The sequence below is a fragment of the Solea senegalensis genome, linkage group LG7, assembly GCF_019176455.1.
Source record: "Solea senegalensis isolate Sse05_10M linkage group LG7, IFAPA_SoseM_1, whole genome shotgun sequence".
Lineage (NCBI taxonomy): Eukaryota > Metazoa > Chordata > Actinopteri > Pleuronectiformes > Soleidae > Solea > Solea senegalensis.
Window position 1 is genome coordinate 24,602,436 of NC_058027.1, and position 25,514 is coordinate 24,627,949.

The following is a 25,514-nucleotide window of genomic DNA, read 5'->3' on the forward strand; positions in this document are numbered from 1 at the left end:
CTTTCACATGTTATGTTTTTGTCCTGCTTTGTGTGTGTGTGTGTGTGTGTGTCTGCCCACGGCGGTGCAGTAGAATGGACTGTGATGAATATAAATCAGGTGACTGAACAGGCAGGGGTTTCTTTCCAGACAAGCTCAGAAGATTGTGTAATGCCCACTCCTACGTTACTGGTTTGCATGTGCGCACTGACACACACACGCACACGCACACACACAAAAGCCCTTCTCCACTGGGCGAACAACACATCAACCACTGTATGAAGACGTCTGCCTTCAGACCGACCACCCAGCTGGAGGCCAGAGCAGCGACGCTGGATCTGGACTTGAACATCAGCAAAGTGTCTCCTTGTTGGATTAATTTTGGCTTTCATTGGTTTGAGTTGAGTTTTGGTGGCAGCATCTTGGACCACGAGGTGATACAACCTAGACGTTCTCTGTCCTGAGTGAGTTCTCTTCTTCTTCTTTTGCATTTCCTGCCGTCCTGCAACTATACCCCCTGTGAATGCTGACAGTGGTAGGAAACCCTCAGAAAAGAGGAGGCGACGTGGTTACCATGTGGATCCCAACACCTAGCATGACTCTCCCTCAGCGGGTGGTGTTGTATGGGACATGCGTTGTGGCATTATTGAACTCTGTGGGCCTCCTGGTGCTCTTAGTCCAGCAGAACCAGCAGCAGACCTGGCTGGAGCAGATGGAGGCGAGGCTGGTGGAGGTGGAGCAGAGCTCGGTGGTGGAGTTCCTCCAGGAGGTGCCCAGGGGAGTGGCGGGGTTACGAGCAAAGGCTGGGGAACCGGCGCAGCACCAGTACCAATACCAGTCCTCCAGGAACAAGAGGAGTGAAGGGCTGGAGAAGGAGTTCCAGCTGGAGGATGCACTGCCGCTGCACCCGGACATCAGCCAGGAGGTGACAGAGGAAGAGGAGAAGAAGATGAAGACGAAGCATAAGCATCGACACGGCCAGAGTCACCACAAGGCGCATGTGCAGGACGACATGATGATGATGATGACGTACTCCATGGTCCCGGTGAGATGAGACACCTGAGGAGGAGAGACAAGCAGCACATCAGCCGTTCACACACTTATAATCTTACAATCTGAAAATATTCTTTAGTCTTCAATCATTTTGAATGTGTTTACTGTATATCTACACTTTTAAATGCAACCTGTTCATTTTGCTTATTGCATTGTATAAGGTCAGTAAATTTAACCTCTTTTGGAGTTTAATTCTGCAAAGTTTTAATAAAAACAAAGCCCTAAATTATCTATAAAATGTCCAAAACGAACTGGGACCAGAACTTCCCAAAGCAAGTTTAATAAAAAAAACGAAAAAAAAACCATAAATATCCACATAATGTACATGTTATCATCTGGAATGAAAAATTAACATTTTTAAACCTAAATGAACCTATTTATTTATTTTTCTAATCTCTTGTAGCTCACATGTAGTACCCTCATTGCACACTAGGGGGCTGCGGCCCGCTCTGCTTTAGATTTACACGCAGGAAATCCAGGATGTTAGAAGTAGTGACATCTAGTGGTGACACTGCAAACTACAGAGGCCTTCACATACCAAAAAACACAGAACAAAAGTCAATTTATAAGTAAAAGGCTTATTCTAAAGCCACAAAAAACATCCCTAGTTAATTTTGAACTAAAGTCGGCAGGTTATATCAAGACAACTTGCTAACTTCAGTTTGAATTAACTTAACATTTTCTCTCTCTTCCTTCAGATTAAACTGTTAATCGACATTTGCAACAGCACCAAGGGAGTCTGCATCGCTGGTATGTCTGAGGGATTTACTCTGAACTTTAAGTTGCTTATGTCCAATAAATTCATTTTTCATACTTCTTTGTTGTTGCAGGACCTCCAGGACATCCTGGTGAGTAAAAACAACAACACCACTACTACTGTTCAGTGACCCTTTAAGCTGTCAGCCTACTGTACGTTTTTATTTATTTAATAATTTATGTGTGTGTTACTGTAGGTTTGCCTGGTGCTGATGGTCTGCCCGGCCACAATGGGACTGATGGCGTCCCCGGAATAAATGGACTGCCCGGGGCTGATGGGAAAAGAGGAAAAAGAGGTAAGGAAAAAGTGGGGATCTATTCTGTTTCAACTCACCAGACCCATTTTTTTTTTTAGTGATACCACAGGCAACACTGGCCTTTTAAGAGAAGAGAACGTCCACTGCTGGTACAATGTAAGAGTATAAAAGGGGTCGACAGTGACCTTAGGCTAAAAATCACTGAACTAGCTCACTCTCTCTCACACACACACACACACACACAGACTTTCATTCATCAACTGTAAAAGTAAGTGTAGTGCGTGACGTTTACGTCGAATTGTCAAATGATGTTTACATTTCATTAAGAGAGAGGCAACGTCAACAAAAGAGTTGCACACCATAGCTTTAACCAGAACCAGAACCAGAACCCTAGCCTTAAATCTAACCATCTTAATCCTAAATTAAACCTGTCAGAAATTTTTCATTTTTTGGAACCAGGTTTTGACCCCTCACTGGTTTCTACCAGAAAATGTCCACAAACTCACACGCACACACTTTCAATTTATGAATGGCTTGAATGACTGAGGAAGACCAAACAGCTTCCTCTCACATTCTCAGCTGATATAATTCATCTCTGTGGTTTTGGGCTTCAGCTCAACGAACCGGGATGTTTTCTCCCACATCACTCTGTCCACAGCAGATGGTGTGATTCACCCCGGTCAATGGATCCATTCATGTTACATAACAATAGGGAAATGTTTTCTGAGGTTGTGAATGCAACATGTCCACCACAGGAGAACCTGGTGACAAAGGAGAGCCCGGGGAGCCTGGGGAGCCTGGAGAGCCTGGAGAGCCTGGGGAGCCTGGGGAGCCTGGGGAGCCTGGAGTGCCTGGAGTGCCTGGAGTGCCTGGAGAGACAGGGGAACCTGGGGAACCTGGGGAACCTGGAGAGCCTGGAGAGAAGGCAGATCCATCCAATGACGTCATCACTGAGGGTAAATAATTATCTTGGACATTTCTGCACCGCCATCTGTGATATCTTCGTGATACAGCTCCCTTTGAATCCCGATGTTGTCTGTTGTTTTTTGTGCAGGTCCCCCTGGTCCTCCAGGACCTCCTGGACCCCCTGGACCCATGGGTCCTCCTGGACCTCAAGGACCTCCCAAAACAAGGCATCACAGAGCCCACCTTCATTCTGCTCAAACCCTGGGTGAGAAGTCTTTCTTTGCCAATTGTCTATCTTGACTATTGTGGAAACTCTGGTTCCTTTGATCAAACTGAGCTGATTGGTTTCCCATGTTTCTGGGAAATGTAGACTTTCCTATCTCTCATTACGAAGATAAAGAATATAAATAAACATACAATTTATTCTAGGCACAAGCATGAAAGCTAAACAACACAATTGTTTCCGACAGGGCAAATACATGCAATTCCAAATGATGAGACGTCATCAGTAAAGGAGGCTGAGAAACACCACGTGAAGCCTATGAAGAAGAATGGTATGTGTCCAAAGAAGAAGCACAATAAGTGTCGGTGTGGTTTAGACGTAAGCATCTAAAAGCTTGTTGTTACTTCATATTCTCCCCTCTCTAGAATGCCTGATAAAGTCTCTGATCAACCCCAGGAATGTGACAAAGATGGAGACCACATTTGGCACATGGATGAAAGACACCGCTCTGCTGGATGACGAGCGAATATGGGTGGCAGAACATTTCTCTGGTAGGTGCTTTGCAAAGGGCCATCAGCGTGGCCCTTTTTAAAGTAACAGTAAGGAGATTTAGTGAAGAGAAGAGCAGGATGGTAAGAAATCATGTGACCGAAATGTCACCTCAGAAGAAGAATGGCAGAAAGGGAGGGTGAGAGCTGTTATGATTGGACTGACGAAATAACCACAACATCTCCATCTCCAACATGCACGCTGGACGTTTTTAAATTTTTTTTTTACATTTTGGCTGTTCTCCTTTCCAGGTCGAGTGGTGAAAGAGTACAAAAGCATCGCCTCCTTCCAGAACAGCAGCAGTGACGTTGTGGATGTCAGAAAGTTCTATCAGGGCTGTGGTCACGTCGTCCATAATGGTTCCCTATACTACCATATAGCCGGTACATCCAGCATTGCCAGGTAAGTTGAAATACAGCATCTTATGAAGACGATAACTCAAAAACGACATGAAGGAATGGCACAAACATTGGTCCGGGGCTCAAAAGCAACAGCAACATTGCACTAGTGAATTTAATACACAAAGAAGCGGCGACAAAAAGTTGTAGAAGTGAATTCTAGTGCTCAAAAATGATGATAAATGCTTCTGGTTCATGCCCACACCTGTGCTGCCTGTGTATACATGCAACTTTACATCATTTCTGTTCCTTACGTGACACCACCAACAACAACAAATCTGGAAAAATGATGTTGACGACGACTGGGAAGTAACTCTCACTTCTTTGTTGGGTCACAGATTTGTATTTGACACCAAGAGGCTTCACACTCTCAGCATAGACAACGCGTTGCACCACAGCCTCGCCTACCTGCTCCACAACTCCAAGACCTACTTCAAACTCGCGGCGGACGAGAACGGCCTGTGGCTGATCTTTGCCTCGAGTGTGGACGAGAGCATCATGGTGGCCCAGCTGGACCAGAAGACCTTCTCCGTCACGTCCTACATAAACACCACCTACCCGCGCACCAAGGCGGGCAACGCCTTCATCGCCTGCGGCGTCCTGTACGTCACCGACACCAAGGACACCAGAGTGACGTTCGCGTTTGACCTGCTGAAGGGGAAGCCGGTCAACATGACCTTTGACCTGAGGCCTGCGGGCGGAGTTCTCGCAATGCTCTCCTACAGCCCCAAGGACAGACACCTGTACGTGTGGGACCACAGCTACGTCAGGCTCTACGTGGTCCACTTCATCTCTGATGAGTGACGCGGACACGCCCACCTGGCATGCCCACCTACTCCTTAATCCATCATTAGAAACTGCTCATATTTAGGTTTCTTAAGAGAAAGGAAACATATCAATCTTATTTTTCTCCCGGAGATCGTCCAATATAAAGACTGCTGTATTTATGTGTTTGCAACATACACGTGAGGTTTTAAATTAACAGTGTGAAAACGTGTGTTTTCTATCAGTATTATGTATGAAATGAATTTAAAACTGTAGTGCGTAACTTTAAATATAGCTGGAACAAAAGACTATTGTCAAATGAGTTCATACCACGCTGATTTAAGATCCAGTGTGAAACATTTAGGGGGATTTATTGACGGAAGTATGTCTGTAAAAGTGTATTATCACGTATAAATTAAGTACTCTAGGCAAGGGTCTTGATTTACAGAGCCACCATCTTGTGCTACCAGCCCAAAAGGGACAAAGCAGTTGGAGTTGGTGTTTTGCATTTTGAAGTTAATGTTCACACTTGACCTTCACGTCTATCAGTTCCACATAGCCATCTCCGTTTCTCAGCATAGCGGTGTTCAGATCTTGCGTTGAGACTCCTGTGCCGCGCACAGGAAGTGATTTGTTTCACGTCAACGTTGCGCTAGTAAAGCAGGGCGACAGCAAACAAGTTGGAGTACGACTGAAAAAAAAACACAAAATGATTCAAAAAGGCGAAATCTACTGCTCAAAAAACTTGATTGTACTTGATAAATGCTTCTTGTTCCCCACCCGCCTCTGCACTGCCAGTGGGTACACACAAACGCTCCCTTAGCCAGGACATCCTTTCTGTTGACAAAAAAAAACAAAAGAAAGGTAGAAAACAACAAAAGTTACGCACTGCAGCTTAAAATCTAAGCTTTTTATGATCGTCTGTCGTACGCCATGACATTATTTTGTGTATTTGCATGACACCCAGTATATTCCCTTTTATGAATCTTTTTATACAGACATGCGTGTTACATATCCTATCAGATAAACTGTACACAAGTCAGTCTTGTCATCCCTGATCACTCACTCCTCACGTCAAACAAACCAAAAAATAAATAAACAAGTGTCCAATCTTCCTGATGAAATAAAAAGAATTTATTCACTTTACAAAGGTAAAACTCTGACCATGACCTGTTCTGTCACACACCTCCAGGCTCAAGTGCCCCAGTAAGTGTCTTCCCGTGATACTGGCTTCTTTTGCATCATTACATGCACACACGCACACACACGTCAGACATCAGTAGGACCACTGGCAAAACACAAAGGATACATACAGTACACGTAGTTGGGAAGGAGGGAGAGAAACACAAATCTCTTTTAATAAATACCATACATACACTTAACAAAAGGTACAACTAATCCAGCTGGTATGATATGAAACCAAAAAATAAAGAAATGCTTTTTATGTTTGTACAAGCCGTCATGGTACTTATGTGTATTTATATTAGGTCATTTATATATATATATTTATAATTTATATATTAAAACTATTTCAAGCGTTTTTACTACTAGGCCAAATAAAGGCAGACATTCATTTGTATATAACAGTTCCTTCTTCGATAACCTTATTTATGTGAAATAAACCTTTTTTTTGTTAGTGTCTCCAGAGTGTGAGTGCAAATATCTATTCCTTGTGGACGAAACAGTTTAAAACAACTAGCGAGGTAAACACACGCACACACACGCACCTTACGTACAGTAGACTGTGTTGCACGTCTCCCAGTCAGATACAGTAAAACCCCTTACATTCCTAAAATAAAAAGGCAATAAGTTAAATAGTCTTACAAAGGAAGGGGGGGAGCAAACGGACGCAAACACATAAATAATTTAAATAAGAAAATTAAGACGAAAAAAAACAAAAAAAACGAATCTTGTGCAAAACGAGAAGTAAACCTTTGTGTTTCTGCTCTGGGTGTTTAAGGTGTTTGGACCAGACGGATGAAAACATTGAAATCACAGTCACAGGAGTTAAAACACATCGTCTTCCTCACAACAGGAATGTTCTAGCAGTGACGTCTGCCACACAAACAGGCATTTGAGGGCAGGTGACTGACACACACACACAAACACACACACACACCATGACCAACTCGGGCCGGGTGGAGCCGACAACAGGAGAGGCCAGAGTGAGTGATGGGGCAGCCAGTGACGTAGAGAGGGTGGGGTGTGGTGTGTGTGTATGTGTGGGGGGAGGGGCTCACCGTCAACTCTTCGGTCAGGGCTGAAGGGGGGTGGGGCCAAAACCATTGAAACAAAAATGCAGATTCCAACAACTCGATTCACACCGGAAACCACTGACTTAATTACAAACCACAGTGCTGGTTACAGTAGATGCTAAGAGAGTTCAGCTGTGGGCACAAAATGACAACAGTTACACACCTTTTTTTTTTTTTTTGCTTTTTTTCTTCGTTTTAAAGTTTTGCTTGAGCACTTTTACAGAGCACTATCAATAGACCTGTGATTGCACCGCGTAACGAGAACAGGACATGCATAGCTTCCCTATGGACACACTCTAAGAGTAGAGGATTCTTTAATAAAATGACAATAAATCTAGCTTTTTTTAAAATCAAGTATGATAACTTCTGCTTGTTACTTCGCTTTCAGCCTTTGGGGAGAAAAAAAAAAAATCTGCAGCTCCGTTTCTCATTCGAGGGGGAGGGCTTTTTTGTGAACCCGTGAACACTGCACGCTCAAAGATGCCAAAAGCATGGTGCTCTTTTCACCGACTTGTCCCTTTATACTATTAATGCCTAGTGAGTGTTACATAAGCTTTTTATGTGTCATCTTTTTTTTGTCCCTTTCCTTTTTGGACCCTTGATGGTGAAAGTAGCCGCTACAGGGCGTCAACCAGGCTGCTGGGGATGTTGTAGCGGTCGGGCAGGACCCGCATCTTCAGGGTGCCGTCCGCGCCGCAGGTGAAGATGCGGTTGCCGGGCCGTGTCTCCACCTGCATCACACCGGCGCCGATGTTGCGGAAGATGGACTGCTTGGCATGCTCGTTGCTAAAAGAGTGCATGAGGCCGTGGCCAGCGAGTTTCCACACCTGGAGACAGAGAAAGCATGAAAACAGACGTTACAAAATATTGGTTTGTTTTCCTCCCTGTTTCCCCTTTGTTTTGTTTAGACTTTATTTATTCTACAATCCAGTAGCTTACATAAAAAATACATTTTTATTTTAACATTCAATAAAAATACTGTAACACTTTCTGAAAATAGTGAAATTTTCTGGTAACAAATGTCTCACCAAGACCAGTATAGTACATTTAACACATTTATTAAGGTTTAAGCCACAGCTGCTTAATTTTAAGAGCATTGGTAATTATCAAAATCATTTTTTATGTTTCTGTAATGGTTAATACACCAGTATGTAGGAGCATTTTAACCTGAAATGATATTTTTAATGCTAAAATAGACTTATTATTCTTGTCCATGAATTTTCAAATTTAAAAATGGTAAAGCATCATTATTATTTCTTGTTGACAATGTCAAATTATAGGTATTTACTTGCATTCCTGAACAGAAAGATTTGTTTTAGTGGTTGAATATCATCAAATCCCGGCTCCAAATTGGGTATAAAAAGGTGAATTCAGTTTATAACATTTTTAGTTTTTGAAAGATTTCTAAAATATTGATGTTTTCTTCTTTTATGAGAGGTGGTTAAGCATTGTAGATTGTTGCTTTATTCCTTATTCTCTGAATAGCTGCAGTCTATGTCCTATATTTCAATACTTTATTCATATTCTTTATATAGGTTTGACCCTCAGTGTGCAATCAAAGCACGACTGTGTCGGACTCCAAATCCAGTTCCAGCAGGTCAGTGAGTGAGTGAGTGAGTGAGTGAGTCACCTTCATGTTTCCCTCAGCAGACCCAGTGACAAAGAAGTCCTCGAAGGCATCCAGTGCGAGGGCCTTGATGGCTGAGTCATGGGCCTGGAAAGTGTGGAGCAGCTGCCGCTGACGGATGTCAAACACGCACACGAATCCCTTTCTGCCTCCGGTGATTAACAGCTGCTGCTTGGGAGCGTACTGCAGCACAGTGGCCCCGTTCTCATGGCAGGGGAATGCTGAGTGAGGGGTGGGTGGGCGGCGAGAAATGTGACAGTGGATTACAAATCATGATGATGATGTTTTTTTATTTATTATTTCAGTTCACCCCGTGAACGACAGAAAAGTATTTGAACGTATCAAATTGTGTTCATATCTTTCGCTTTTTTCAGATATGAATGTTTCTTCTTAAAGCTGCCATGCACATCTTTTAAAAGATAAAACACATGTCTGTTCAAATTCAAACCACCGAGTTCACACAGTGCTGATTACAGTCTATCAGCTCCACGCCACTCTCTCTGTGTGTTTCGGTTCACGAAGACCAAACACAGGCAAAGAAATAAGATAACCAACAAGAGAAATCGCCAAAGGTAAATAACCTCAGGATATGTGGTGATTTTTATACAGTTTTCTACTAGATCTTTAAATGTCTGTGTGTTTCATTGAATAGATAACGGATTAGTTGTCTCACAAAAAAACAACAAAAACAAATGAACGCAGGTTTGTGATTGCTTACCATGGACCATGGTATTGCTTGGTGAAATCAGAGTATCCCACAGGCAAACATTTCTGTACATAAATGAACAAGAACAATATCAGGCAAGTCTGTATCACCAGTACAAAAAAACAGCAGTAGTGGAGCAGCAGCCATGTTCAGATTCTAACCTGTTATCATTGGACTGGCCAGCTGTGGCGATGAGGCTGGAGGATGTGATAAAGGCGAAGTCACCGCAGGTCTTTGTGTGGCACTGCCAACTCTGTCGGGAGGAACAGGATAAGGATAGGGATAAGAAGAAGAATGAATATCAAAGTGTCCTTGTAAAGTGATATAAATATCACTTGGTGTTTCTAAGTTAGGTTTTGGATCATGTAAAATTTAGTAACATTATCTGCTCTGAGACACTGGGGGCTTTTGTGGGCACCAATGTCCAATGAAGTTCACTGTTCAACTGTGTTTATTCAGAATATAAACGGAAATGCACCTGTAATCAAACTTCCTGTTCAACAAACTCTCGAGACTAGGGGTGTCCAGATCCGATATTGATATCGGTGTGATATCAGCCAAAAAACAAGTATCGGATTATATCGGATATATCTACCTCTAAAATCTCCGATATAAGCGCTCCGATACATGCAATACATTCCGCTCCAGCACTTCTACCCAGCAGCGCCTGTTGTGATCATGTGGGCTCTGCGTGTTGATGCATGTAGTGCCCACATGATCACAACAACAGCGTGTGTGCTACTGCTGTTTCAGAGGTTTAATTTGTTTTTCTTTAACCTCTGAAATCAGAGGCTACGAAGCCGCACAACGAGCGCGAGTTAGCCGTTAGCGCCATGCTAGTTCGTCCTGAGGCGAGCTGCTAAAACAACATTATTTCATAAACCAGCGCCACCTGTCTACTTCAACAGCCTCCCTTTGTTAATAATACCTAAAACAACAGCCATGCCAAGAGCGTTCTGTGTTTTAAATGTGTCCTGAAGCTAAACACGGAGCTGAGTACGTCTGCAGGGCCGAGCTCCGGGTTCACCTGCGGGACGAGTCACTCACCCTGTGTGGGTTGGGCTAATCCAAAATAGTGAAAATAAGGAGGGTGTTCTCTGAAGACACGCTGTTACCTGTGAAACACGGGTGCTCTAAAAACACCCCTATTAGCACTTGGTACTTTCCTCCTGATGAAATTAACCACTGTAGGAAATTATGGCAAAAAATCGAATATTCTTATGATGAAGGTTAAAACTTATGGAAATTGGTTAATAATAAATGGGTCAGTTTTCTCATACCTACTGTAGCTGACTCTTGTTCTCTGTTTAAGTAACATCACTTGATCAAGCCGATTCTAACATTCCACACTACAAAATAACATTACATTACATACATGCAAAATAAGTAATTAAAGTATGTATGATTCGTGCTGATATCGTATCGGATCGATATCGGTATCAGCCAATACTCAAGGCTGCAATATCAGTATCGTATCGGAAGTGAACATTTGTATTGGCACATCCCTAGTAGAGACAACAGCGACTATGTGATTCCACAACTGCTGTCCTCACACACACACACACACACACACACACACTCCACCGTTTTCTAACATGTATAATGTGAGGAAACATGACTGTAAATTTAATGACTTCTGTTCAATTTGTGCATGAGAGAGGCAGGAAGTGACCTCACCAGATAGGGTTTGGGGTTGGAGGACGTCTGGTTGACCTGCCAGAGACTGAGGAAGCCCTCTCCATCAGCAACTCCACACTACAAGAGTAACACAGAGACATTTTTAACACTCACAATACTTAGACAAAACACAGGCATTGTTTGTGTGTGTGTGTGTGTGTGAGTGTGTGTCTGCAGTATCTGTGGGACTGTGTGTGTATGTGTTATCAGAGTCTGTGTGTGTGTATCTACCTTATTGCCCTGGGAGTTGAAATAGAGGCGGGTGACTCTGGCATTGCCTGCTTGTCTGAAGCAAATCAGCTGCTGAGGTCTGTTCCACTCAAACATTCTCACACTGCCGTCCTGAGCCCCCGTCAAGTCTGACACAAAGTCACAAGCGTGCACACACACACAAAGAAAGAGGAAAATCGGGACAAAAGAACAAGATAAATGGGTGGAATATAAGAGAAACTGTAACGTGCCATGGACTCGCTGTGGCCACTTACAATACTGATATATGGGATGGGATGTCATTCTCTTCACGTTGTTTAGATTCCTTTTCATAATCTGAAAAACAAGAAAGGAAATTCAGTCATAGTTAAGGTTTTGCAAACTCTAAACTATGGAAACCACTCAACCACTAATCCATATGAAAAATCATCTTTTTTTTTGGCTCACGGGGACACAAGAGCTGCTGGACTCCTGCTGCCTTGTTTGGTAAATTTGTGTCACTGAGGTAAATCCAAACAAATATAGTGACAAAATAAACATTTTACTAACTGGTGGAGACAGCAGTGGATAAACAATTCCTTCCTGCCTTGATAAATTGCTGATTTTCTTTGGTGCATAAGTAGTTTATAAAGGATCACAAATGTCAGTTTGAAATGTAATTCCCCGACTAAAATGAAAGCCAATTTCTCTGCTCTCACTTCAGTTTGACAGTTCATTTTTAACATTTTAACTGCTGCTGCTGACAGTGTTTACGCATCATTTCAACAAACGTGAGCATTCTTCAAAGACTTTAGCCTTTTTCAGTTCATCAACATTTCTGCTGTGATTAGATTTGTCCAGTTTATCCAAACATTTTGGTCCCAGTCCGGCTTATAAACACATTTTGTTGTCATTCGACAGGAGTGGGAGTTGATAAATGTTACATAATGGTTGCATCATTATGGTGTTTATCATCCAAAATCAACAGATATTAACACTAGTAGTCGGGGCCGTGTCATTCTGCAGTAGACAATTGTGCTTGCAATGTAAACTCAGGGTTTTTGGACTTTTCTAAGGACAAATACAAGCCCGTTCGCTGCCCATTGTCAAGCCTATTCAGTCCTGACAGTACACAGAGAATACAAACGAGCACCTGTATGATCCCTGTAAACAGCCCGTTCACAGGTTCACAAAAGTACATTTAATACTTCATTTTTTATTGACAAACAGAAAAGATCGAGGAGTTTCCTTCTATTTCAAGTGTACGCTGTTGGTGTCACATCCTGCACATGACTTCAACAGCTGGGATCTGTAATACACACTGAAGGAACCCCTCCCTCCACAATAAACTGAACCTGTACGACTCCCACTGTTCTGTCTCGCTCCGTGTATCGTGCTCAACATTTATCAACACGGCTGGGACATGGAGAACCCAGGCTGCGAGTGCATGTGACGCAGATCTGCACCTTGGGTCGCGGCCTGTCCTTTGCCGTGAGAGCTGCTGCTGCTATCTGTGTTTATGTGCATCCATCTCTGCCATGGAAACACACCTCCTCCCTGTATCAGCCCGCATAGACTCAGCAGGCCAGCTGTTTAGTCGACTCAGCTCAGTTTGGTTCAACAATGACAAGAATTGAAAACACGCACACTTCTTTCTGTCAAATGTGGATGCAGATCTTAAACGTAAGTGGTTGAGTGCAATTCCTACGGGGAATCAATAAGGGTTAGGGTTAAACTTTACATTAAAAGCTACTGGGTGGTAATACAGCAAAAGCTAAAGTTTTTATTATGGACATTATCACATTTTTTTAGGAAATCAAAGTGTAAAGTAATTTTTAGCTGGTAATCTCCTGCATACAAGCTCTACAAGAGAGCTTAGTTTCCCCCTAGTGGCAATAACTAAAAACTGCATGGACTGCTGGACTTGATTGTGTGTTTTCATTGGAAGTAGAGCAGCATGATATGGTCCAAAAAAAAAAAAAAACGTATAATGATCATTTTATAATTGGTATAACTGCATTTTGTCATTTTAAGGAGAACATTTTTTGTATCTGAAGTGCAAGGTTTGTAAATCCTGCAGCACAATGCTGTACCGTCACATATTTAATTGAATTAAAAACACTCAGAATGACCTAGTTTGAAGAACACAGCATGGGATCATGGGAGTTGTTGCCTTGTATGGGTCTCCTGTGGGTTTGTGTTTTACAGGGAGAGCTTCAGCAGCAGAACTTGCAGCAAATGGCAATAAACGTCAAATAAAAATAAATACAACACACTGGCTAACTAGTATTACAGAATAATTCCTTCTTCCTACGGGGTTTGCCTTAAGAAATTAAAGCAGCGGTGGTTACAGTGTAAGAATTGTTACCTAGAAAACAAATACGGATTTATGTAGATATAAAGTGTGTTGTGGAACATTTTGAATACTCAAAAGCTACTGTACATATTCTATATTAAATCAAATAATTGCAGTGCAACAGAGTAACTACGTACCACGCTGGCCCCCATGCTGGTCTGCCCGCTGCCAAGCCACGGCATGGACGCAGAGACCGGCATCTGTGGCGGCGCAAAGGGGGCAGAGCTCGTCTGCGCGATGTTGGTGTGAGACGAGCGATGGTCTGCGTCGTCAGAGCTGTGAAACAAAAACACAGCCGCAACGCGGTCACTCGGAAGGTCTGAAGAAACAACCGTTAACTGAATCGGCCAAAGAACTCTGCTCTGAGTCTGACCTGCGGGACTCTTTGTCAAATTCCTCTCCTATCCAGGTGTACGGCTGGACAGCCACCAGAGTGGACACGTCCACCTCCTGGACATCATGAGTGGAGGCCAGCACTATCTCGTTAGAGTTGGCCTGAGGAAGAAAAGAAGCACGGAGGAGGAAAAAATGAGGTGTGTGGACAGGGCAATATCTTCAAGTTGTCTACAGATGTCATCTATTCAATTGCATTCATGTTAACGCAACAATTCACAAACACTAGGCAAAAAAACCCTCCTTTTTAACAGGAAGAAATCTCTGACAGAACCAGACTCAAAGATGTGTGGCCATCAGCCATGACCGGTTGGGGGTGAAAGGAAAAATGGGGGACAGAGGAGAAGAGGGGGATTGAAAGGACAAGAGGAAGAAGACAGAAGAAAGAGACCAGGAGCAGATATACAATAATCCTATCAAGTTCTAAGTTTAGACAGGACAGTCAGTGATGACGTGTTTATAGAACTACAGTGTCTTTTATACAAGCATCATATGACTGTAATGTCCTAATTTTAAGGGTTATTTTTAAAATCGTAAATGACGGACCTTATTGATGGCAAAAGCCATGATGATATCAGACTCCTTGTGAATGATTTTAGCTTTGCCTCCAGGATACCCAAGATCTGCCTCCACCTGGACAAAGAGAGGGAAAAACAAAAACTACAAGGTTTACACAAAGAAATCAAGTTTTAGAAAAAAAGAAAAAAGTCACAGGTTTCCCTCTGCCTTCATAAATCAATGCCCAGAGGCCTATGATTTATGAATACATTAGATTCCATAACGAGAAAAACAGAGTCAAATGATCACTTGATTTGGGTCATTGTGTTGCTCTACAAAAAAAATCCTCAACTTCTGTTCAATTTTGAGTTCGACCACAATCCCAAAGACAGAGCGGGACAATCATAGGAGAAAGCAACATGTGGTGATACACGGTACAATCAAACACCGACAGTTCTGACTGTTGATTGACGATAATCCTTCATGATTAGCAAGCTTCCCACAGTCCTGACAGTGAGCATGCAAGTTAGTAATAAGGTCTACTGTACACAATGTGCCAACTCTCTTAATGGGAGTCTTTTTCTTTTTTGCATTTGGTCCGTCAGAATCAGTCCAGCTACAAGGGAGAAAGGAGTGAGAAATACTGGTAGCTTTATGTTATTGTTAAGCATTGAACGTGAGGTTATGTGAGTGGATACAAAAGGTGCCCCGTTGAAAGAAAAAGGATCAGACGTTAGATCTTAGCGGAAGAGAGGCTTGAATAGATTTTATGGCAAAAAATAAATAAAAATAAGTTGCCAGTGGAATCACGTTCAGTCCAAGCTGGAGAGGAGACAATAAGAGCTTCACTCAGTTATCTGATACCTCTGATCAGAGCTGGGTATATATATCAATATTAGATCAATATCAGGAGATAAGATAATGTCTTATTGCATCTGTGAAGTCCTGTGAGAAGCACAAGAAGAAAACTTTTCACAAGCTCAGAGAAAAAAGCTTGTATCCAGCTTTATATCGGGATATAGCTCATCTATTATTATTATTAATATAATATTAACCCATAGATGCATAAGTGGGGTCAGAAATGACCCCAAGGATTGTTATTTTTCGAAATCTTTGAAATTAAACGTTTTTACATTTTCAAATTCCATGTGTTCCTCATAAAACATGTGATTTTTGTTCTGTCAGGTGAAAGAGAAGGTCCATGGGTGCTAAAATAGTTTAAAAGATATAATATTTGTTTGTTTGTGTGTTTTTCGTGTACTCAGATTCAGTGTAAACACTAAACCTGCAATGAGAGGTGGTCGAATGTCAGTATCACGATGAACAGATCTTATCCGTCTATATTTGCTAGGACCCGTGGGCAAAAGTGATGGAAAGCAGCAGTGGCACACATGCTATGCTTCCACTGTGAAGCAGACCATAGTCATATTGCCCAGCCCCACCCTATTTTAATAAATATAAATATATACAGCATATAAATAAATAAATGAATATGACGCTCTTCTCCTTCAAACTTGGCTTTACAGTGACTCCTCTGGACAGGCAGACAGCTGGACAGACAGAGCCAGGGCCTGTGGGCTGGTACAGTAAATGATACTACCTTATGGGGATGGCTAGCTCCTGCTACACCATTTGGGCTTTTACGGTCCATATGGATCTCTACAGACTTCACAACACAACACAACACAACACAATACACACAGAGGCAATATAGACACACAACACGGCAACACGGCACAACAGAAAACACATGCACAAACACAGGAAGAAAATAAATAAAACATGAAATGAAAAGAAAATGAAACATATTGACAGGATCTTTTGATGTTCACACTCGGTGATAAAAGACTCATTAGCATGGAGCAGCAGTTGTGTAAAGACATGTGAGCCGTGGAGCTCACTGCTTCAGCTAACTACCAAGAGATAGTAAAAATAATAATAAATAACGAATGATCTGAGATAAAAAGCAGTGTGTTTTGTCTAATTCTGAACAGGCTGCTACAGCGACAGTGTGCCATCAAAGTGACACAGTCATGAATTGCTCCAGACATCAGAGAAGTGTTCTGTTCTTGATTAAAGATGTCTGCAGGGTCAGAGCAGCGATAACGGCAATAACAATAAATAGCAACAGAGATAACTGCTGAGTGAGCTCTTTTCTGTTCATCACAAATGCGCATGATGGATTTAGATACATGGGTAAAGACCTGGGCTCTTCATATACTTTATATAAAGATCAGTGATAACATAAGAACATTTTGTTGCAAAAGATTGTATCGATTAGTGCGTAGTTTCTGTTTTCCACTCGTGTTGATAACAACTGCAGATGTGATATGGACACAAATAAATTAGAATTTATACTGATTAAAATGTTCTAATTCAAATATACTTCATAATTATGGAATGACTTTTTAAGTTACTGTCTATACATTTGCTCCCTATGTGTCTACAGTGTGGAAAATATGTCAGGGAGGTTTATTTGGTTAATATTAATAGTATTTATTATTAAAATAAATCAATATAATGTTATTTTTCAAAAACACTAAAATACCTTTTAAAAAAAACAACATTAAAATTATATTCTTGAGTTTTTGACAACACATTTCTTGGCTGCAAGTATCTGATTAAAATCATCAAGATGGGTGTCATGTTGTTTTAGGATTAGGCCACCTTGCATGTTAAATATATTGTACATGTTTTATTAATCCAGTAATTCATGTTGATTGTGGCACTAACACAGGTTAAAAGATTAACTTACAATGCTTAACAATTAACTTTTCAACCTCCAGTAGATAAATGTAAAAAAAAAAGCTTAGAAATGTTTTTAAAATTAATATTCTATACTTTTGATTTGGAGCAATACAGTGACTTCCTTAGAGGATGTGAGCATGAATAAAATAAATAAAAATAGGAACTGATGAGCCTGTTAAATAAAAAATAATGGCACTTTCAGTCAAAATGAATGTTAAGATGAAAAGTAGGGAGAAAAAAAAAGTGGGGAAATACAAAAGCTCACGTTTCCTTGAGTCACTGTGAGCCACTGACCTCACTCTGCTTCCTTTTCTTAGTAAAGATGTACCGAATCAACGTCTCTTGTAGAACTTCCTGTTTGACCAGGAAGTGCCAAAGACGCCGGGCTGGGAAGGACTGGTGGTTCTTTGTCCTGAAAGAAAAAAATATAGACAAAAATATGTCAATCGCAAATGATTACGCACACTTAAAAGCTACTCTGGTGTCATGTATTGCCAATAACACTGAATGAGAGTTAATGGTATGAATGTATATTCTGAATTTTAAAATAAAACCAAATTTAGATGTATTATATATAGACATACATATATAGACATTATATATAGACATACATATATAGACATACATCACGACACGCTGACCCAGCGTGTCATGATGTATGTCTATGTATTTGAATATTTTTATTTTTTAATACTCACTTAAAGGGTGTGTTGTCTGGCTCCAGCATGGCCTTGTGCCGTAGAATGGCAGGGCCACCTCCTGCGCTGAGGTCAGTAGGGTAAGTGTTAATGTAGTTGGGAGGCGGGCCGTCAAATTTGTTCATTCGCTCCAGAAGAAGCTGCTCCCAGTTCTCCAAAGTCTTTAACACGGCGTTGCAGAGAGGGGACGATACTGGCAGGTCTGAAACATAAGGTAGAGGAAGTCCAGATAGAGAAAATGTCTTCAACTGAAAGTCCAGAGCATAATGTGTAACAAGTGTTACGATTCAATGTGTTATATATCCGTATCAGCGTCTGATCAAAGATTTTCACATAGAACTGGAGGGGTTATAAACCTATGATCTAATGAAAAAATAAATGCTCTTTTCTCATTTCAGGTGAAAAATAACACGGGCCTGCAAATACAAAGAATTCAAAATAAAGTGCATAGGTTGTACATTTAAAAAATAACTCTGTAAAATTAAGTGTGCAAGCTGGTTTAGTAAATGAAATAAATGATATTTTTCAACGTTCTGTTATCTAAAAACTCTCTGATGTCTATATTTCTCCTTTCAGATCACACCAGTCTTTACTGACTACGCTTTCTTCTCTTGTCTCTTCCTGGAGTGTGGGTGTCATTTTGAAAAAGCTGATCGAGTGACAGTGTAATGTAATTGGTCTGCATTCAAGGACTTAGTGCCATAAAGGCTTGAAAAAAAATCTGTGCCAGTTAAAATACAACAGCTCTATCAAAGCATGGTAATAGTCAATGACTTATGATGATCTGTCCAGTTCATGATCGTGTCTAAATTCAGATCTGCACCACAGTCAGCCAATTAGTGACTTTACACAGCTACAGCTGCTTTATACAATCAACATCAACAGCAATAAATAGTTTTTTTATGTATGTTTGTTCAAATGATTCTCAAATTAAATGTTATTTTGGGATCAAAAAATAATTAGATTACCTGTGAAGTCAAGGCCAGTCAGAGGCAGGAAGTTCTTGACATTGTGATGAGCCAGTTTCACCATGACCAGGCGGATCAGAGCCCAGCTATGCATCACACAGACAGACAGACAGACACTGAGATTAAAAACTGAAGTTACCAAACACCTGACATGAAAACAAAAAGGCTGGCTTCTACCTGTAGGAGTTGGGATCAGAGTGCTCCGTTATCTGCGTGTCAGAAAGGAAGGCGTCGTCGTCGTCTTCGTCATCTTCGTTTTCGCTTTCATCCGAGTCATACAGCACATTGCTGTCGGACAGCGGCAGGAAGGGCTGAAAGGAAGCAAATAATGGAGCGAAAGATGCGGCCTGAAGACTGCGATTGACAGATCGCATCAGTAGATTTCATATAGATAAACGTTCTGATTCTTACTTTGGCCACAAAGTAGTCCCACATGCTCAGCTCCGGAGGAATAAACTTCTCCCTGTAGGTGGGTCTCTCCGTGGGCACAGGAGGAGGGTTGGCCGGCGTCTCCTTTACGGGGCGTCCAGGGACGAGCATCCTCATGTTGAACCTGCGCCTGTATCTGTCCACGTCCTCTGCTGGAGGCTGAGGGGAAGCTACTGGACCCGGAAGGAGAACGGAGAGTGAGTACTTATGAAAAGGCCAATTGTGCAGCAGCGGACAACTGCTGTGAATAAGCCTGAGACTCAGTGTCACTTCAGGACGGTCGAGAAACAGATCAGAGAGAAGGGACCTGCTTCAATCCCACACCGCACACAGAGCACAATAAACGGTAAATCCATGTTAGAGCTGAATTTGGTGCATTGAAAAACTATCACTCCAGTCGTATAACTGTCTAGCGATGGCTCATCCACTTATTTGGGGTTCGATACGATACAGATATCACAACCTTAATTGAATACCAATATCAGTCCAATATAGTCATTTATCTCTTGGTTGTTTTAAGGACTTTAAAGCCAAACTATGACCAGCAGAATCATTGGCACTGGTCAATTCTTAGAAATTCTTAGTCTTTAATTGTGTTTCTAAAACAAAAGGGTTGTTTGACAAAGTTTTGTTTTTTGATGGTCTTTTCATGTATAACATGTTTATCAAATCAATTGTTTTTATTTAAAATTTACAAGTGCATTGCACTGCAGACACAAAATGCAGATTGTAGAGTCAGACCATACGATTGTTTTAATAAATATAATATATTAAGAAATGGAATTTTGTGTGTCATATGTTATTATAAAACCTTTATTTTATCAGAAGATTGGCATTGGCATCAGCCAAAGAGCTACTCATATCAGTTGATCTCTACTTTACAGTCTGTAGCCTGTTTCATAAAGCGTTTATGCAATTTTTTGTTTTTTAAGACTGTGTCAGATTTTACTTTTTCCCCCCGATACCGATATTCAGTATCAGACTGATATCGACAGTAGTATTGCATCTGCTGATCCCGGAAAACTGTCTGCGATATAACGTTTAAGTTCTATGACTTTTTAATGGAGTCATCGCACAGGAAAGAAAATACACTTGGAAAAGAGGAGATGCAAATGCACAAATACAGACATTTAGGATGGAGACACAGTGCAAGACACACTAGGGTTGTGCACAAACCTGCACCGTTATCCTGGGTGACTATTTCTGGCATCACACCAGACAAAACAAGACAAGACGCAAACCAGAGTGGACAGTGCAGTTAGACACACACATACTACACAGACCATTACACCGAGTCAGTTAATAAAAAAATACACACAGAAAAAGGCATCAAACAACAGAGCCTTTGTTGAGCGGTTGTGTGCTAAGCAGGTTGTTTGTATCCACAGCCTTTGGAGGAGGGCAAACACAATGAGATCAGTGAATGTAACATGTTTATTGTGCTTAAAATGGCTGTTAAGTTGAACATGACAAGGAGGCGTCAACAAATGAACGCCTGTAAAAAGGCTCATTTATGCTGCTTTTTGAGTGATAAGCGATATCAGATGACGACGCCGTCGCTGTCCGCAAGAAAAATAAATAAAAAAGAAAGATATTAATTAAATGTTGAACATCCTCAGACTGATATACACTGAAGAAAATTATATCATGCCATATATTGTTATTGAATTATTGCCCAGCCTTACTGTCAACAATAAGAGGACGCTCCTGAAGTAAACCTGGCTGTACATTTCCACTAGAGGGCAGTCCAGAGTAGCAGGTTTATGCCAATAACAAAAACCGTAGCTACAACTTAAGGAACATGTGCACATAACCGGAGGAAAGACATGCAAAAGGCATAATCTGTTCCTGTATTCGCATGTTACACTGAGCATAAATGAGCCTCAGGTTGTCTGTTCGTGACATGCATCATGTAAGTTTGCAGCAGTGCTAAAAAAGGGTAGAGTCTTAACATGTAAGTAAATGAGTCCTATCAACAGGCTGGTATTTAAAATCCTCCTCTCATCCAGCTCTTCAAAAGGCTCTTGGCTCTGTCGAGAGCCGTCTCAAACTCTACACTGATACGGAGTCTAAATGCCAGCTCGTATCTTCCTCCCACACAAATAGTGTAAGCAAGGATTGCTTTGGACTAAGAAATTATGTAAATTCTATGTCAAACTCGGAGAACAGCAAAATCTTCTCAGGAAATGGCTTATTTTCTACAACTTCTAACGGGATAATCAATTCACACGGAATTACCTCTCACTACTGTTACACAGTAAATCCAGTTTAAATATCTAATGCTAGAGAACAGAACTAGTTACATTCTACAGTAGGGCTGTCGCGATTATGGCAATACTGCAGTTCATCACAGCCAATATCTGCACCACTTCTGACTTTAAGGCTTACTTCAGCTCAGCTTTGACTGTTGGTTTTGTTTGTGTTTGACTCCCACCCCTCTCCCTGCAGTTACATGGTACGCAGCAGTGGAGGCAGAGCAGCTGATCACAGACGGAAGAGAAAATAACTTGGTTTTTTTAAATAATAATGTTTTGTATCAGGTTCAGTCACATTAGCCGGACCTTTGTTTTGTGTACCTTGTGTAACTGTGTGTATCGATGATACTGCAGATGCCAAGGCTATGACCAAGCAACAGCACGCGAGGGACATCACAGCAGTATAAATAAAAGTTTAGTTTTAGTAAGAGAACAGACAGTACTGCGACAGCCCCACTCTACAATGGGATTTCATGAGTGTATTAACTTCTCAAGTTGTACCTGGTTTAGTGTCAGATTCACATTTAGCTTGAGAGGGTTGCTCAGCCTTCGCTTCTGAACAATCCTGAATAGGCCCAGCAGTTGCTTCAGTGGTACAGCAGAAATGACACAATGGGATGAGCACAGGTGGGACGTTACAACACAGACATGCAATGCAATACACACACACGCTCACACTCAGACAACACACAGCTGCTTGCACCGTCATAACACACAGATGACAGAACACAGATGACTGTCTTCATAGCATTAGTGGGCTTAATTGTTTTGTAATGGACATTCAGTAGCAGCTGCACAAAAGAGAGAAGGCTAAGTCAAGCATCTGCAACAATGCAAACCTGTAACAATTACCATGCACTGCAATCCTGCAAACCAGCACTGCAATCCACCAGCCCAGTTACTCACAGCTGGCCTTAGGTGCTGGTGCCACAGTGCCCGACCCCTCTCCCCTTGAAATGGGAGGAGGAGGAGGTCGTTTGGGGCGCTGGGTTTCAGTAGGGATGGGAGTGGGGTTTGGGGTGAGGCTGCACTGCTCAGGTCTTCCTGTCTCGTCGTGAGACTCCTCTGGCCTGGCTGCCTCAAAGTCAGCTGGCACTGGGACACAGGGCAGAGGGCAAACTAACACAAAAGACTACACAGCAGCAGCAGCAGCAGCATCTGAGCATCAAAAGGACAGGCCTAGGTGAATATCTGTGTTTATATGTAGATAGAGACCTAAGAGGGATGACCTTCAGAGGCGTCTGAGCAGAAATAGGTCAGGATGTAGAAAGCCAACAAATGGAGAGGAAGACAACAGGTAGAGCAGTATAAGGGGTGAAGGAGAGGTGATGTCTAGATCATGGAAAAGACATAAGAAGACAAGGACATGATGGAAATAAAGATAAGACAACTACAAAATGATTATTTTGTACCTGGTGGGGTCTCAAGCCTCTTCGGCTTAATAATGACTTTGGCCCCTCCTCCAAAGACAGCGGCCCACATGCGGTTGTTGAGAGGATGTGCGGCCAGACGGAAGAGTTCATTGCTGCTGTGCGTGCCCAGGCCGTGAATGAGCAGCGCGAGATAAACAGCCACGACCGCTTCACACAGCAGGACGTTGAGCCTTGGTTGGTCTTCCTCCCTGGCAGACGTCAACAGAGAAATCAGGGACGACACACCTGCAGACAGAACCCAGACACACACAACACGGTTTGTGCAATAGATAGATAGAACAGTCTTTTGCAAAACAAAACAATATCTCTGCACAATATGGAGCACACTTATACATTCGCATGGTGGCATGAGCTGTCTCCGTCTTTCTGTTTCCTTCCCTGAGGCCATGAAGCTCTGATTATAGAACACCATCTGCCACTCTGCATAAACACAGACTGCCAATTTTGCTCTGCTCGTCCTCACCCTCTGCCTTTCATACTTTTCAAACATATATTTGATGCTCAGACATTCTGTCCATCTGTGTATTCTACGTGTATTCTGGAACAGTTTTATTGAATGTATAAAATGTACAAACAGCAACTGATGGTGCAGATATTTACTCAAATTGACCCCAAAAAAAACGAGTAGCTGTCTATGTCTTGTTACCTGGCCATTGTGCAGGAGCCGAGTTGGGAGTTATGTGTTCTTCAATACTTTCGGTGCGGAGTCGTTTCCTCTCACTGAGTAACAGACCTTGGTACACCATCCCTGTAAACTGGTTGGCCTCTGTCTGGCTACTGCAAAGCCAATAACAGAAAGGTAGACAAGGAGTCCCAAACAGAACACAAACAAACTGTACATATTCAACATATTGGAAAAAAATTCTCATTGGTTTTCTTTCCTACAATTAAATGACACAACAATTTATTTCTCTGTTGGTTTGTGGTTCTTTGCATCGAGCAAATTTCCCCAAGCTACCAACTTTTAACTTCCCACAGGGAGAATGTACACTGGAGACTGAATAGTGACAACACACTCCAAACTAAAGTACTGTAAGGTATTTTGTTAATATCTTGCAGGCAGTACTGAAGTTGTGGCTTGATTACCTGTAGCTGTGGCTGTCACACAGTGCCTGATAGATGCAGGCGGACAGAGAAGCGGCTAGTGTGTGTAGAGCATTCACCTACGAGTGAAAAACAGACATTATTATTATTATTATTATTATTATTATTATTAATAAAAATGTGTAACTTCCCATTCGGTTAACTTGAATGACATTTTTAATTTTAAATTCTGACCCGCTCATCGATGATGTCGGGATGCGGTGGTGCCTCCATGAGAATGGTGGAGTGGAGGATGTCGTGGATGTGGTTGCCGAGGTGGAGAACGGGGTTCGCTATGACCGTCTTGGTGGCGGCGATGCAAGCTGACAGCAGAGGCAGTGTAGTGGGCAGAGGCAGAGGAGACTGCAGCTGTTTCACCGTGGTCTCCTACAGAGTGAGACAGGGAGAGGATTGACTTTGTTGAACAGAGATTGTTTACTTGTAAGCACATAACACATGTATAATATAATAATGGCGTGCATGGGTACCTGCTGGCTCTCCTGCAGAAGGAAGAGAAGCTCCATGCGAACTGAGGTGACTCCTCCTCCCTTGGCTCCATGAAGGCTACAGTAGGACAGAAACACCCTGAGCAGGGCCTGGTTCTTCCTCAGCCACGCCTTTCGCCTCTCGGAGTGCTGCTGCTTCGCCTGGAGGCGACGTCTCTCCATTTGGTGACGCTCGTAGGCCCCGGCCTCTAACTGCTCCAGGGCCTCATCTGATATGTCTACTGATGCTGTATGCTCTCCCCACCGCTCCATCTCCGAGTCCTCCTCCTTTCCTTCAACCTTTGTGTCAATGACGACATTTGTGGTTATAGGACAAAAAAGCATGCATATGGAATGACTATGTAAATGGTAAGCAACATGAAGTAATACCAAAGTATACCTTGTAGTTGCAGATCTTATGCATGGCAGCTATTTCCTTCTCCAGCCAATTGTAGAGCTGAAAGCGGAGCTTCCCTCCATCCACCTCAAAGCCTGTGGCCAGTGTACGCAGCTCTGTCATCAGGATTTTCAGACAGGCACGGAACTTTAGCTGCTCGGCTATCACATCCACCTCTGACTCACCCTGAAACACAAGTGAGTTAATTTTGATATTATATATATATAAGATATTACATCTAGTTCAAGGTTGAACCTTGCAAAACACCTCTATATCCCAGGTAACTGATGACAGGAAGTAACTTCTATAAATCCAAAGCTACTTGTCACATGTCTCAACAGATTGTAAGTTGATTTTAAATATTCAAGATTTACCATTATATATACACTGTCTACCTCAGTCTACTTCCTTCATGCAATACTATCAGACCT

General features: G+C 42.0%; 2 protein-coding genes across 8 annotated transcripts in view; one reads left to right on the forward strand and one right to left on the reverse strand.

The window, feature by feature from the left end:
• The first annotated feature begins 174 nt into the window (after nucleotides 1–174).
• Nucleotides 175–6,001, forward strand: gldn (gliomedin). Its single transcript, XM_044030388.1, has 10 exons — nucleotides 175–1,024; nucleotides 1,731–1,782; nucleotides 1,863–1,880; nucleotides 1,986–2,084; nucleotides 2,801–3,001; nucleotides 3,100–3,216; nucleotides 3,422–3,505; nucleotides 3,600–3,725; nucleotides 3,975–4,125; nucleotides 4,460–6,001. The coding sequence occupies exons 1-10, from the start codon at nucleotides 503–505 to the stop codon at nucleotides 4,923–4,925; spliced, it is 1,836 nt and encodes a 611-aa protein (XP_043886323.1). The 5' UTR covers nucleotides 175–502; the 3' UTR covers nucleotides 4,926–6,001.
• The window catches only part of dmxl2 (Dmx-like 2), a 42,277-nt gene continuing 22,761 nt past the window's right edge, over nucleotides 5,999–25,514 (reverse strand). For 2 of the 7 annotated variants that reach the window (XM_044030383.1, XM_044030381.1), the window contains exons 33-55: nucleotides 25,087–25,269; nucleotides 24,690–24,986; nucleotides 24,397–24,588; nucleotides 24,205–24,281; nucleotides 23,765–23,895; nucleotides 23,098–23,343; nucleotides 22,187–22,270; nucleotides 19,413–19,603; nucleotides 19,179–19,312; nucleotides 19,002–19,087; nucleotides 18,034–18,235; nucleotides 17,630–17,747; nucleotides 16,188–16,253; nucleotides 14,636–14,722; nucleotides 14,070–14,191; nucleotides 13,834–13,972; nucleotides 11,637–11,697; nucleotides 11,383–11,510; nucleotides 11,152–11,229; nucleotides 9,636–9,727; nucleotides 9,487–9,539; nucleotides 8,772–8,989; nucleotides 5,999–7,968 (exon numbers count right to left, since the gene is read on the reverse strand). In XM_044030383.1, coding sequence (XP_043886318.1) covers nucleotides 7,759–7,968; nucleotides 8,772–8,989; nucleotides 9,487–9,539; nucleotides 9,636–9,727; nucleotides 11,152–11,229; nucleotides 11,383–11,510; nucleotides 11,637–11,697; nucleotides 13,834–13,972; nucleotides 14,070–14,191; nucleotides 14,636–14,722; nucleotides 16,188–16,253; nucleotides 17,630–17,747; nucleotides 18,034–18,235; nucleotides 19,002–19,087; nucleotides 19,179–19,312; nucleotides 19,413–19,603; nucleotides 22,187–22,270; nucleotides 23,098–23,343; nucleotides 23,765–23,895; nucleotides 24,205–24,281; nucleotides 24,397–24,588; nucleotides 24,690–24,986; nucleotides 25,087–25,269 — 3,195 coding nt within the window. In that variant the 3' untranslated portion in view covers nucleotides 5,999–7,758. Of the gene's footprint in view, nucleotides 7,969–8,771; nucleotides 8,990–9,486; nucleotides 9,540–9,635; nucleotides 9,728–11,151; nucleotides 11,230–11,382; nucleotides 11,511–11,636; nucleotides 11,698–13,833; nucleotides 13,973–14,069; nucleotides 14,192–14,635; nucleotides 14,723–16,187; nucleotides 16,254–17,629; nucleotides 17,748–18,033; nucleotides 18,236–19,001; nucleotides 19,088–19,178; nucleotides 19,313–19,412; nucleotides 19,604–22,186; nucleotides 22,271–22,591; nucleotides 22,781–23,097; nucleotides 23,344–23,764; nucleotides 23,896–24,204; nucleotides 24,282–24,396; nucleotides 24,589–24,689; nucleotides 24,987–25,086; nucleotides 25,270–25,514 lie in introns of all 7 variants that reach the window. The other 5 variants (XM_044030387.1, XM_044030382.1, XM_044030386.1 and 2 more) reach the window with 5 other exon arrangements.

Excerpts from the sequence above, each read along its gene's own strand:
- gldn (XM_044030388.1), top strand. The coding sequence starts at position 503 with ATGCTGACAGTGGTAGGAAACCCTCAGAAAAGAGGAGGCGACGTGGTT. Across the intron at positions 3,217-3,421 it reads TCATTCTGCTCAAACCCTGG|GGCAAATACATGCAATTCCA; the intron begins GTGAGAAGTCTT and ends TGTTTCCGACAG. Across the intron at positions 4,126-4,459 it reads GGTACATCCAGCATTGCCAG|ATTTGTATTTGACACCAAGA; the intron begins GTAAGTTGAAAT and ends GTTGGGTCACAG.